This window comes from Lolium rigidum, chromosome 4, assembly GCF_022539505.1.
Source record: "Lolium rigidum isolate FL_2022 chromosome 4, APGP_CSIRO_Lrig_0.1, whole genome shotgun sequence".
Taxonomy (NCBI): Eukaryota; Viridiplantae; Streptophyta; class Magnoliopsida; order Poales; family Poaceae; genus Lolium; species Lolium rigidum.
In genome coordinates this window covers 51,916,584-51,930,776 of record NC_061511.1, presented here as the reverse complement: position 1 = coordinate 51,930,776, position 14,193 = coordinate 51,916,584, and the positions used below count along the sequence as shown (strand labels likewise).

Here is a 14,193-nt window from a genome sequence, read left to right as displayed (position 1 = left end):
CAATCAAATATCGATCGGTCTCTGGCAAGGAAGAAGTCTAGATGAGATGGAGAAATGGATGAAGAAGAAGCGCATCGGACTGCATCCGTATTTATAGTCATGGTTTTTTCTTGCCATAAAGTAATCAGCCAGTAGCAAGGAAGCAGTGAATGGAACAGACTTTGCAGGAGTTCCTCATTAAACAAGAGCACACGATACCCCTACAATGAGAACAAGAAACGGTTGCTGTTCTCTGCATTTCGTACGCGGCGCCACGGAACCATGATGACTTGTCACTTCTCTTGCGTTAACGGATAAACTCGCAGCAGAAGGGTGATGCATGGTGCAGGCTTCCAATGAATTGAGGACTCCTGCGTCACCATGAAAACAAAAGACAGGTTTCGGCGATCTGAAACAAGAGCCCAGAATCTAGAAACCTTCTAGGTGATGCATGGTGCAGGCTTCCAATGAAAACAAGGGTGATTCTGAGTCAACTGTTCTTCATCTAGAAACCTGTCTCTTGTTTTCAGACGAACTGGTGAAAATATAAAAAAAATCAAGTCAAGGACTCCTTCCCAAAATAAACAAATCGTAGAACTTGCAGTGTTAATAGGGACGTGAATATGAATTGAGGATGCGAATATGAATTTGCGTGTTGCAGATTCTTGCATTGATTCAGCCAAGTGTGGTAGAAGTAGAGAACAAGAAAGGACCTTCCATTCAGAATGTAGAAAAATGATGAGACCACATCAGAGTGCATAATCCACCATTAATTTTGTTTTGTTCTAGACGCACCATTGAAAATTGACAAGGCTCCAAGTTGGTCGATTATAATGTGGGATGATACTATTTTTTTACTAGGACAACATAGGGCCCAAACATACACTCTATATATGTCGATTATAATTGAGAATTTTAATATGCTTCAACTTTTAAAATATTTTAGGTCAAGGTCTCAAACAGTGTAACCAACGTTTTCCGTCTTGAGGGTCGTACTGTCTTTATGAGATGAGATCTTTGGAACTAGACCCCTTGTTGATATGATTTCTTTAATGTTTAAAATTACAACCCCACAGTTTATCAATTTTTTTACCACCGTATTTTTACTAAAGTCACCTGGTGTTATTGCCTGATAACAAAAGAGCCTAGATTTGTTTCTTGAAGCTTACACAAGAGTTTTGAATCGTCCATATGAAACCAACAGTAAAAAACAGATTTTCAACCGAGGAAGAATTGTTTGAGCTCCAGGCCATTTATAAAAATCAATGGTGTATCTAGCTTAGATCTTTTTATACACATGTCTACTTAGAAAATACTGATCCAAGCATATACATGCATGCATATACTGTTGCCCACAGAACCTCCAATCCTGCAGGGTTTACTTGAGTTGCTGTCAGCTCATGACTCATACATGACTAGACCAGCAGTACCTTTGAAAACAATTATGCCGATGACGATCAGTACCTGCTCGGTGAATGATGATCTCATGAAACGCCTCGTGGCAATTCCAACTTTCCAAGTGCCACATGGAAAAGTATCTTACATCTGATATCTGGGATATTCACTTTGGCTCATAGGAGCATTTGCTCCCGTTGTGTGAATTTACACTTCGAAGTGTCAAAAAATTCTAAAGGAAAAAATTTCATGTACATCTACATATTTTTATATTCGTACACAAGTTTTAAAAAAAATAAAAAAGTTTGTGGCTCCTGTAAAAAAGACAAATTTTAATGCTATAACACGATTGCATACATGATTATTTTTTTTATCTTTTTTGTACACACCACATAAAATGTTGTTTTTCCATGAAAAGTTGTGTACTAACATAGAATGTCACGATGTACACCAAAAAAATTATGTCAGAATTTTTTGACATTTTTAAAATTAATTTTTTATTATTATGTATAATGGGAGCATTTGCCCCTATGAGCCAAAACGACACCTCCCTGATACCTAGCTTATGCACTCACTCACACACATCGCTTGCTCGCAGTATGAAAAAAAAAGGTGTATTCCAATCTGAGGATTCATGCATCCAGCCGAAAAGACAACTTTGAGTGTTGAACAACCATGTAGTAATTATCCGAGCATTTGAGAAGAGATGAATCTTGCCGGAGAATGGGTGAGGGAGATTTTTTCTGAAGTTTTCTATACCCATGAGAATGGAGTATCCCCTCACGGTGCGCCCCTAGCTATTGATACTAAATTTGCATTGGTCCTGTATACGAGGGCATACGTTGTAGAAACTGGAGAGTAGGCAATACTAGGTTCGCGCCAAACTGCTTCAGAGGGACAGATGAAACACCAAACAAGATTTACCTTGGTTCAGTCTGCAGATGTGGATAGCACTATGCCCTACTTGATCATTTTCTTATATTCTCATAAGGATTACATCGGTGTTTGGGACTAATCAGAGGGCTAACTCAATCTTGGCAACTAGGGTTTATGGTGCTTGTGTGTTGCGCTTGTGTTTCATTATGGCCTCTGGACACTTTTACGTTCTCCTTGTTTTGGCCTCTAAGGCGAGATCCGATCCGATCCAATCCGATCTGGGGACTTCGTAAATACTAACAACCTAACAAAGCATATGTCTATATCGGTTTTAGTCCTGATTCCTTGTCATCTGTCTTTGTCTACACAGTCATTCGGTTAGAAGTTGTGTGCTTTCGGAGACACACTAGTACTCGCACATGGAGATTCATCATATAATCATAGAGATAGGGTATTTATGGAAATATTTTGGTTCATCTGTTGGTAACAAGATTTGCACATCCGCATGATCCAAATTTATTGCTAAATCTTATTCAAACGCTGTTCCACCACCCCCAGCATGTACATTTTGACAATAATTTTGAGCACATGATTGTCCCTGCATGCAAAGGTTAGCCACAGTTTGATTACAGCAAGTGTCTCCTAAGCTTTCAAGGCGATAAGAGGAAGTTTGTAAATTACTTTCTGCAGTACCCAACAACATACATCATTGCATCCACGGATTGAATACATTTTCAGTCTGCTGGCCTCAAGAACAGCTTCAGTTTTCTGCGTACGTATGCACAATACCATTATTAATATTGTGAGAACAGCTGCAAGAAGAGTTGCAATAGAAATTTGCTTCCTTATATAAACTTTTTAAACTATCATCAAGAAGGTCTGACTGTATATCAACGAGAACCACCACCATAGACTAAATTAAATTAGAAGAAACTAAGGCCAGATTCGATTGCTTTAGTAGTAACAGTGCTACGTGCGTCTCCATGAAGGAATCGATCGACGAAGAATCAGTTCTTGTATTGAAAATAATAGTTGGGGATGCTTTGCATTTTGTCAAAAGATGTGTGCTCATGATAACCTCACCAAGCACTACATAGTTAGGGCGAATAACAGCCATTTTTGTACATGCAACTACATATAGGTGGGTATGATATAATCTGGATTGTGTAGTCCAACTTGTACGGCACTTGCTATGCAATTAACTTTAGGAATTTTTCAAAATAAATCAGGAATAAACCACTTTACAAGATATTATAACTCATGAGCTTGCACAGAAAATAAAAATTCAAATATGTTTCTGTAGAGTATGCATCCATTTAAAATATAAAGCTAACAAAATTAAGGTAAAAACCTTACTACACGTACACATGGATTTTATATTTTCTTGTTTATTTTGTGATGCCACCATTCCAAAATAACATCTCAGCAAGTAGCTATTGAATCAGGATTCGTGGTTTACACGACGCTGGGTTTCTAGCAAAAATACGGCATGGAGGACAAATGTATTGCTACATAGCATGGCATATGTGTTACCAACAGATCAAGGAGGACCGGGTGCTCTAAACTTGACTACCTATAACAAAGCTCAGTAGCAGAAAATTTTCAGAAAATTCTATAATAAGGCTGGCGTACCTTTGATTAAACTTTACATTATAACAATACAGGATCATCAAAGGAAAACTTGGTCTGGTATATAGGGTAGTGGGTTCTTTCTTTCACAAAGTTTGTTTTTTGTTAAATCCAAAATTCGCATCAAGGTGATACAAACAAAGACGACTCTACATCCAATATTTGCATAGATTGATAGATAGCACGCACACAACCAAAGAGAAAGAGCAGAAGAAGATCCAAATAATATGCATCTGAAAAAGTCACATATCATGCTATGGACTAAGTCTCGTCTAAAAGTCGAGCCTTTGGAAATTGGAACTAGACATATCATCATATTGGTCTTAGAGAGGGGCATTTCCTAGCCATTAATCCCCCGAGAAAGGAATTTCCGTGCCATAGATAATACATGAAGATCGAAGGTGGAATAAATGTTTCTTTGACGTCATCAAGCCGACCCAAATGTGCAAATTTATCGGTTTCCAGTAACTTTTCAGAGCATTTTTAGAACCCAATCTGATTTTATACACAAAACAATTGTATGTAAAAGCAGATTTTCCTCTATTTGTCACATGAATGTACTTCAAGCACACTTTTATCTCTAATTGTATACCAATATAAATCAAAATTATTAAATTTCAACATAACACAATACATCAGTAGTTGGAATTAGAATAGTAGATCAAATTATAAACTCAATAGGTAACATTGGACCGGGTATGAATGCAACAAATGGTCCAAATCAGACATGAATAGAAATGAACAAATATAAAGGGACTATATCCCATGTAATTGCCACTGATGCTGGATGAGATTGTCGTGAAGCTGAGTATGCGAACCCCAGTCTTCCGTCTTCCAGTACACCTAAGGAAAAGCTTCAAACCAGTCCAGGTTCTTCCGAAGTTCCGCACGAGTACCTATATTGTCATTCTCGAAGTCTAAGCCCAAGGACCTCTCAGCCTCCATGATCTTGTTGCGAAAATCACACACGTGATCATGATGCTGGCAATGAACATCTTGTTCATATAACGAGCAGGACCCCAGATAATGGCAAACCGAGCTTGCAACACACCAAAAACTTGCCCAATGTCTTTCCGACAGGATTCTTGCGTAGTGGCAAACTCGTATTGCTTGTTACCTTGAGGATTTGTAATTATATTCACAAAATGTTCGGCACGATGGATAGATGCCACCAACTAGATATACACATCAAACCGCAGCTATATTTATAGGCCATATGCACCATAAACTAATCATCCAGTAGTACCCAGGAGTAGTGACCGCTTCATCTACTGTGTGTCAGTGTGCCTACGAATCTACGATATTAAAATGGAGCAGCATAAAGGTTGCTGCCCCTAGAGGCAGATGAAGAGTGAAGGAGCTGCGCCGATGCCAAGTGGGTTGAAATCGAGCTGCACGTGACGCGTCGCGAACCGGCGAATCTCTTTGCTTAGCGGAAAAAGAATATCTCATGATGCACGAAGGGGAGCAGCGAGTTTCTTCAGGTATGACTTGTACAGTTGGTGAGCTTCTTCAGTTTTGATTTGTGCAGTTTTAAGCCTAGCTAGTTTTAAACCATCAAACTGAACTAGTAAGAAAACCGTGCTGCAGCGTTAAATTACAGTTTTTCTGCCGATGATTGGTTCTCGGAGTTGCTTGCGCACACTGCACCGGCCTGATTCGGCTGAACTGGTCAGTAATTGCTACCTGATGTCAGCAAGAAAGAAAGAAGTTTAAGTTACGCAACAGTATTCTTAATGCAACTTGTGTTAGTAGTGCCATGTTTGGCGTTTCATGGATCAGGATTCAGGAGTTCATGGCGTCTTGGATTGTTCCACACAACAGGAGTGTTTGATGGGGGTCAAATGGAATCTTTCCCATTTTCACATTTCAGAAGAAAAATAGGAAGTTGTGGAGTCAAGATTCTCTGCGTTGGATCTTATCGAACTCTCGGTTGCGTCTGCCTGATAAAACCTCTAAAGAGACTAACCAGAAACTTAAGACTTCAATCAAAGCGTCTTTGGGAAATCCATTATATACCTGCTCCTCAGTACTAGAGATTCTTTAGGTTAGTAGTACTACATTGATCGCGCGCATTATGCGTGTCTGTTTGCTGCACCTGGTCATGTTGGATGCAACCGAAAGAGCAAAAAATTCACAACGGCCAACTGGCAGGTTAGTCCTTTGTGCACCCTGAAGCAACACAATCCCTCGGTGCCCGTGATATGCTTAAGTCAGTATATTTAACAAAGGAGAGCAATTATTCTCTGTCAACCAGCTTCCCAGTTGCTGTAAAAGATTCAGGTAGCTTGTTGAACACACATTTCCCAGGAAATAGAAATAGAAATGGGCAATTTGCTGTTTGTCAATAGATTATATAGATTCTGCAGATAATTGGTGTTTGGAGTTCTAGTGGACCCTGCATCTTAATCCAATTGGTCTAGCCTAATAATCACCATCATAGCACATAAAATATTACACAAGTAACTTTCATGTCCCTCTGAAGTATCAATCTGAACTTGGAGCTTAATTTGCGCTCCGTCTGCCCCCATTCTCCGCATAGTTGAGCTAAGATAGAAACTTGCTTCCTTGTCATTATAAACGACAATTGGAATAACCCCGCTCTTTCTCCGCATAATAAATGGTGAAAAGTAGAAATTTGCTTCTTCATTTGTTTCAAGATTCAGCAACAAGTGCACCAGATATCCCAAAACTCCTTTATCATCATATGTCAAACGGCTGACTCAGAGTTCCCAAAACCTTTGGTCCCTCTCAAGCGAGTCTCCATCTAACCTTGGAGCATGTTCTACACCTTCCGGTCACCACATAATTGAGCAATAGAACTTTGCTTCCTTTTTGCAAAAAAGAACTAGAACAAGGCCAGCTTTTTGCCGCATAAATGGTCAATAGTAGAAGTTTCCTTCTTGATTTGCCTCAAGATTCAGCTACAGTTGCACCTGAGATTCCAAAAACTCCTATACCAGCATGTCAAACATATGCAGAGATTGTTTAAACTGGCACACAGCTTTTTGCCAAATGCTGAAAATTGCTTTTGTTGACTTGCCTGCTATGCTAGTTATATCTGATTTCTTCGCACTGCAGTATCAAAGCACAGATTTGATACTTTTTTAAAGAATATTCTCACTACGTAAAACATGCTGAGCACAACATATATGAACCAAAATATACATTAGAGGAACAATGTCAACCATTTTTCTGATGGAAAAAAACTAAATGCATCTACTTGGCAAGTGACAGATTGAGGCATCAAGCGGTTCTAGTTTTCTGCATCCACTTGGTAAAATATGCTGTGTGCTGACCACTGAATGCATAAGAATCATCCAGGGAAGGGACAGTACTTTAGATATATACTACTGTTTCATTTAAAAGGTTGGGCTACATAATATGATATTTAGGCGCTGTGTCACCATTGAATCTACAGTTTCGGGTTGCGAAAGGGCAGTATATTCCCTAATGATTCTTTGGGGTCAAAATTAGCATCAGTTATGCAACACATTGCTACTCAAGAGCCAGTGTCTTAATTTTGTGAAAGACATGGACAAGCAATCAGGACAGCTACAAACTATTTTCATCGCTGATTTTTTCTACGGTTTGGAAAATCAAACTGAACTGACAAATCAGAAAGCAATGACCTGTTATAAGATATGTAACACTGTTCTGCTTAGAACCCTATGATACTGCTTTATGATTTTGTTTTCCTGACATGTTCTACCCACTTCTATTATGTGTCACAGTTTTAGGCTCCACCAAATAAATTAATTTTGGAGTCTTAGAGGAATTATGAATTGTATATACTTTGTGCAGTAGTGATGTGATGCAGCTAATATCACTTCAATTCTTTGAAAGAAAAATATTTGATTAGCACACCACACAAAGGGTAGAGATGGATGACTTAACAAAACGACAGTCAAATAAACTTAAGTAGGAGTTTTTCATAGTTTTTTGGCTGTATGAAGGAAACATCACAGAAGGATCATGAGCGTTTTTCTTTGTACAATATTCAAGATGGACAAACGGTTGATGGCGGTGACGACTTTTGAAGCGAGTGCATGAAGTGCTCACCCAGGGGCTGCTAGACCATATGACTGCTCCTTTTTCCGCCATAGGGTGACTTGGTGATGCCTTGGTATTTAGCTGCTGGGGTGTTATTTCTGTTTTCTGGGCACAAAGCCCTGACGACATGTTTTCTGTATACATGAAATGGTGGCTTCGGGTTTTGTGATGTATGCTTTGACAAGTGTTTGTTGAATAAAAAAAAATGCCATATGCATCTCCTCGATGCAGAGGTCGGGGGTCTCATCCTCTATTTCAAAAAAATGAATAGATACTTCAATAAAATTACCAAAATGTTCATTAGGTAATTCTTCTTTGTTACCATAAAATTCCTTCTCTTCAACAATTTTAACAATCTCAGGGTTGACTCAGAATTCATAAGCTTCATAATATCACACATGTAGTAGGGGCATAAATACTATCGGCGAGAGAGAAAATCTTCAGTGGAGTCTTATTACTTATTGAAGCTTGAAATCCCTCGGAATATTTAATAATATCATAGTTCATAAATGTCCCAGTAAAATCATTGAATTGAGGCCTGAGTGAACTAAGGTTATAAGGAGGACCTTTTCCATTCAGCTGGATCAAGCATTAATGTTTCATGAACACATTAACTCCACAAATTATAGCTTTCCCCTTGACATCCTATTATAAAGTGTCGGGGTCATAGGTTCCAAACAATAACAGGTGAAAGAATTTGCAGGTATGGTCCAAATGCAAAAATATATAGTCAAACAATGTAAGGTTTGGATCTGTAATCATGTCACTTGGACCCTATTAAGAAGCATTACCCATTGCAAAGTTGCATAAACATATCAACAAGAACATACTCAAGCCAGGCACCATAAATTTTTATGGATATTTATTATTACCCGATTGATCTCATCCCATTCTTATTCAACACATATACCTAAAGAGAATTACTCACGCGTGATGGATAAATTTCAAGGCATGGCGATGGATATTTGCTTGCCGACGGTGGTGGTGGTGATGGGGTCGTAATCCCCCTCTCCGACATTAGGAGAGAGAGAGAGAGAGAGAGAGAGAGAGAGAGAGAGAGAGAGAGAGAGAGAGAGAGAGAGAGAGAGAGAGAGATCTGTTCCCGAAAAAAGTGACCGCGATGATGACGGTGTTGTGTTTCGTGAAATACTCCATGCCTCTGAAGCGGAAAAAATACGTAAAGGAAGTCGTCAGGAAAAAGGAGAGGGTGGTCCAAGCATCTGGTGGAGCTGGCCCCCTATTGCATGGCTAGAAGGGGACACCTCATGGCCCCAGCTTCCCGAGGTGGCCTTGTGGCCTCTCTCTTCGGTCTGCTGACTGCGGGTTCTCTTGTTCCACGAAATATTTCAATATATTTTTTTTTGTTTAATTTCCCTCTTTTTCTGTTTTCTGAACAAAATATATTTTAGCTAAAGACACATTAATTTTCATAACCAATTTTTATTATGAGAAACCGTTTCAGAAAATTCAGGTATTCGTCTATTTTTCCATTGTCCATGTTAAAGTAAAATTAGCACGTAATAAAAGAGGGGATATAAAATAGAGCACCAAATGATCCACAAGCCCCGTATATATTTTACTCTCACTAAATATATAATTACATTGAGCCAATTGACGAAGGGTTTTTCATAAATATAACCGGAGAAATAATGACCGGTAAACCCGTGGTAACTAGCTCTGGTAAGCCTACAAGCCACCAAATTGAGCACACTACCACCTCAAAAAGAAATGATCTATGTGACATGCCTTCTATCAGGCACTCATATCTACTATCCGGCAAAAACCCGGCAAATGTGTGTGGCAGCTAGACGCAGTCGACCGCCATGATCCCAGTGTCCAAAAACTGATGGAACTTGTACCCGGCGGCAGCAGCGTCGTGGCCGCACTCGCCGTGATCGGCGTCGTCGCCGCAAGGCGGATGGTTCAGGTCGAGCCACAGCCCGCGCTTGTTGCCGGCGCCAACAGCAACCCCGCGGGGCTTCTTGATCACCGCCAGCGGCGCCATGACGCCGCCCATGGCGCGGTGGCGCCGCATGTGGCCGCCGAGCGCCTGGCCGATGGCGAACTCGAGGCCGCAGACGGAGCAGCCGTGCAGCTTGGGCTTGAGGTCGTCGCCGTCCAGCAGCGGCTTCTTGTGGCTGGCGCGGTGCCCGCCCAGCGCCTGGAACGACTGGAACACCCGGCCGCAGGTCTTGCACACGAACGCGCGTTCCGGCGAGCGGTCACCGCGCAGGGCCACTGGTACCGGCATGGGCATAGCCATCTGCATCGCTTGCTCCCGCGACACCAGCAGAAGCACCCGCGCCATTTCCTTCTCCTCGAAAGCAACACTCTTCATCATTGCTTTCACTGATCAAATCCCCTGGAATGTTAGATCGACCTCTGAAGAGGAGGAGGAAGAAGAAGCTGGTGAAGAAGAAGCTGGTGAAGAAGAAGCGTATGAAGCCGCATCTGTATTTATAGGCCATATTCGCCCTAAGCTAATCATCTAGAAGTAGTGACGGTGTATGCGTCTCCGGATAAAGAAATGCACAACCCGCCCCTAGAGGGCCATCAAGAGAGCCAAGACAGCGGCGCCGAGTATTTCCTCCCTGAGAGCTGCACGCTACGCGTCGCCGAATGGATGCATCTTCTCCCTGATGACGCACGGCCCATTGAGTTCAGAGCTTCAGGTTTGACCTCTGTAGTGTGTACATGTTCATGAGGGGCCTTTCTATATAGGGTGTGTCTAAGTCTCAGTCGACTGAGATGTCTCAGTCGAATAACATAATGCGGGTCTAAACAAAGTATAAACAGCAGCAAACATGAATCTTCAAGCAGAAACAAAATCCAATGATGAAGCACGTGACTGCTATGTCTCAGCTAGCTGAAACTTAGCAATTCCTTTCTATATATTATTCTGAAGGTTAACTGTTCCCTCTTCGGAAACCTGTCTCGTTTTCGAAATTTTGAATCTTGTGGTAGGCTATCAACAAGGAAAAACACTTTTGTTTCAGAAATAAAAAAAAGGACCGAAAGATGATAATATGGTACTTTGTGGCACTGCTGAGTTTACTTCGGTCACTCAGTCCCATCAGGTTTGGTCATGGCTAGCTAGGCTGACTGATTAGTAGGGCAATCTGGAAGTACAATTAGATTAGCATCGATAACGATCGCATTCTTATTGACGGGATGGCTCATGCCTGCTCCAAATGCCACATGAAAACAGTAGCATCTTCCCATTTTTGGTTCTGTTTTTTTATTTCTTGGGGGCATCTAATTCCTTCTACACTTGGTTACTTGCAATGCTGGTACAGATGGCTCTTCCAGTCAAAAGTAGCAAGCTAGGGTTAATCAAAACCAGCAGCTAGCATCATCTTAGAATGAATTAAACTAATCCAACTCTCTGCATGTTAATTGGTTTTCGTCCCGTCGATGATTGGTTCTCGGGCTTGCTTGCGCCCACACCGCACTGGCTGATTGGACTGAGCTGATCACTAATTGCTGCCTGATGTTAGCAGCAGGCCCTAGTTGTGCATACTCTACTTAGTACTAATTTTCGTATCGCAACAGTTTCCATTTTTTATTGCAACTTGTGTTTGGCAGTGGAAAAAGCTTCTGTTTCTGTTCAATAGATGAGAGTTCATGGCATCTCGGTTTGTTCAGCGAGATGAAAGTATTTGGAAGGGATGAAATAGAATCCTGCCCATGTTCACATCTCGAAATAAGAAGATACTGCCAGAATAAGATTATACACCATGAATCAAACTCTTGTGATATGGAGGATTAAACCTCCTTAAAATATGTCTTTGCTCACTGGAGTACTTGAGATTCTTCGGAGGTGCGCCGCGTCATGGTGGGTGAGGTGCAAGGAGCAAAGGATTCACAAAGGCCACTTGTCAGGATAGTCCTTTGTGCACCCTGAAGTCACATAATCTTCGGTGCACGCGATACGCTCAACTCAGTACTAAAAAAAGAGCACTTATTCTCTGCTCACCAGCTGTCCTGAAAGATTCAGATAACTTGCTGGGCACACATTTTCCAAGAAACAGAAATGGCCAATTTGCAGTTTGCTATAGATTGGTGCTTGGAAGCTGGAGTTCTAGTTGTGCCAGCAACCTAATCCCATTGGTTTAGCACATGACATATTAACATAAGTAACTTCTGTTTCCGTCTGAAGTCTCGGTCTAACCTTGGAGCCAGCCGTGCATCTGCCTTTCCCCGCATAATCAAGCAAAGATAGAATTTTGCTTCAGTTGTAGAATAAATAACTGGAACATGGCTTTATTAATTTAAAGCTGGGCGTAATGCCTTATGTTTAAAAAAATAACTGGAACAAGCCTAGTTATTCGCCGCATAAGCAGTCAAAGAACAAGTTCCCGTCTTCCATGTGCCTCAAGATTCAGAAACAGCTGAATCAGAGATCCAAAAACTTCTTGTATCATCATATGTCAAACAGCTGACCTGGAGTTACCGAAACTTTTGGGTCCCTCTCAAGTGAGTTTCCATCTGACCTCGTAGCTTTCTCAATGTCTGCTGCTGTTCCCCGCATAATTGAGCAAAGATGGAACTTGGCTTCCCTTATAAAAAACTAAAACAAAACCGGCTATTTCCCACATAATAAATGGTAAATAGCAGAAGTTTCTTTCTTGATTTGCCTCAAGATTCAGCAACAGTTGCACCTGAGATTCTGAAAATTCCTATATATCATGTCAAACCTATGTAGAGATTGTTTATACTGGAACACAGCTTTGTTACCCAATACTCAGAATTTCTTGTGTTGACTTACTTGTTGTGCTAGTTGTATTTGGTTTCTTAACACTGCAGTATCAAAGCACAACTTGATACTTTTTTGTTTCAAGAATATTCTCTCTACGTGATACATGCTGAGCACAACATAGATGAATTAAATATGCATTAGAGGAACAATGTCAACCATTATTTGTGATGGAAAGATCCTAAAATATGATAAGTGACGATCAAGGCGTCGAGCGGTTCTAGTTTTCTGCATCTGCTTTCTAGAGTATGCTGTGCACTGACCACTGAATGCATAAGAATCTCCGGGTAAGGGACACTACTTTCGATAAAACTAATTGATTGAAAAGGTTGGCTACATAATATGATATTGAGGTGTTGCGTCACCCTCTGCGGTTTTGGGTTGCGAAAGGGCAGTATATTCCTTAATGATTCTCTGGGGGCAAAATTAGCATAACATATGCAACGACTTGCTACTTAAGAGCCAGCGTCTTAATTTGTGAGAAGAATAGATATAGAATCAGGACAGCTATCAGTGGTTTTCATCACTGATCTAAAATGACAAATTAGAAAGCAATGACCTTTTATGCGCTACACAGTAGTGTTCTGCTTGGAACCCTAAGATGATGCTTTATGATTCAGTTAGCTTGCCATGTTCTATCCACTTCGTTTATGTGGTGCTGTCTAGGCTGCACCAAACGAAATTTAGTGGTTAGTTTTACAGCAACTATGAATTGTATACTCTGTTCTAGTAGTGCTATGATGCAGCTAAGCATGACTTCAAATTTTTTAAGAAATATCTGATTAGCACACCAAAGGGTAACAGAGGTGAATGACTTATTTAGTAAGCAACAAGGCTGTAAAACTACATTGATAGGAATTTCACATTTTATTTTGGGGGTGTGTGAAGGAAACATCATGAAACGGCAAACATTTGTGATGCGCCAAACATCCCCATGGGTACTGAAACCGTCTAACAGGAAGTAATCTAAGGTGGATAATTATTTGTTATGTCCACTAAGGTGTAAATTTTTCTTCCCTTTGGCCACTTAAGAGGCGTGTAACACCAAACTCTCTCTTTTCAATCAAATGAAATGTAAAGACCTTTTGCGTTTTCTCGAAAAAATATTTTTTTGTCCCTTCTTCCATGGATAATCAAGGCAATTGAATCTCTCTTTCCCTGTCTTTGTCCCTCTCCCTCTCCCCCGCGCTCTCTCTTATCCATTTGACAAATGTATAATCTTGAGCAAGTTGTTCCTCTCCTACAAGACAAAATTTGTGGAGGAAACTTGCTTTTGGAAAAAGAGTTAAGTCAGTGTTAGAGAAAAGAACAGCGGGTTACATCGTTTGCAGATGGAGATCACCTAGTTAGGACCTCTCTGGTTTTTGTTCGCTCCACATAGGTCACCACTAGTGTGATGCAGACAGCATTGCCGCAAACCGAAATTAGCCTAATTAATGCAATGACGAGGATATACATGTCACTAATGATTTTTCCCGCAATAAAATTTCTTTATGGGTCTAACA

The 14,193-nt window shown here is 40.7% G+C and overlaps 1 protein-coding gene across 1 annotated transcript; it reads right to left on the bottom strand.

Annotated features, from left to right (window-relative positions):
- Positions 1-9,736: 9,736 nt before the first annotated feature.
- On the bottom strand, positions 9,737-10,330 carry LOC124650003 (zinc finger protein ZAT12-like). The gene has a single exon (XM_047189571.1). The coding sequence runs from the start codon at positions 10,271-10,273 to the stop codon at positions 9,737-9,739; it is 537 nt and encodes a 178-aa protein (XP_047045527.1). The 5' UTR covers positions 10,274-10,330.
- Positions 10,331-14,193: the final 3,863 nt, after the last annotated feature.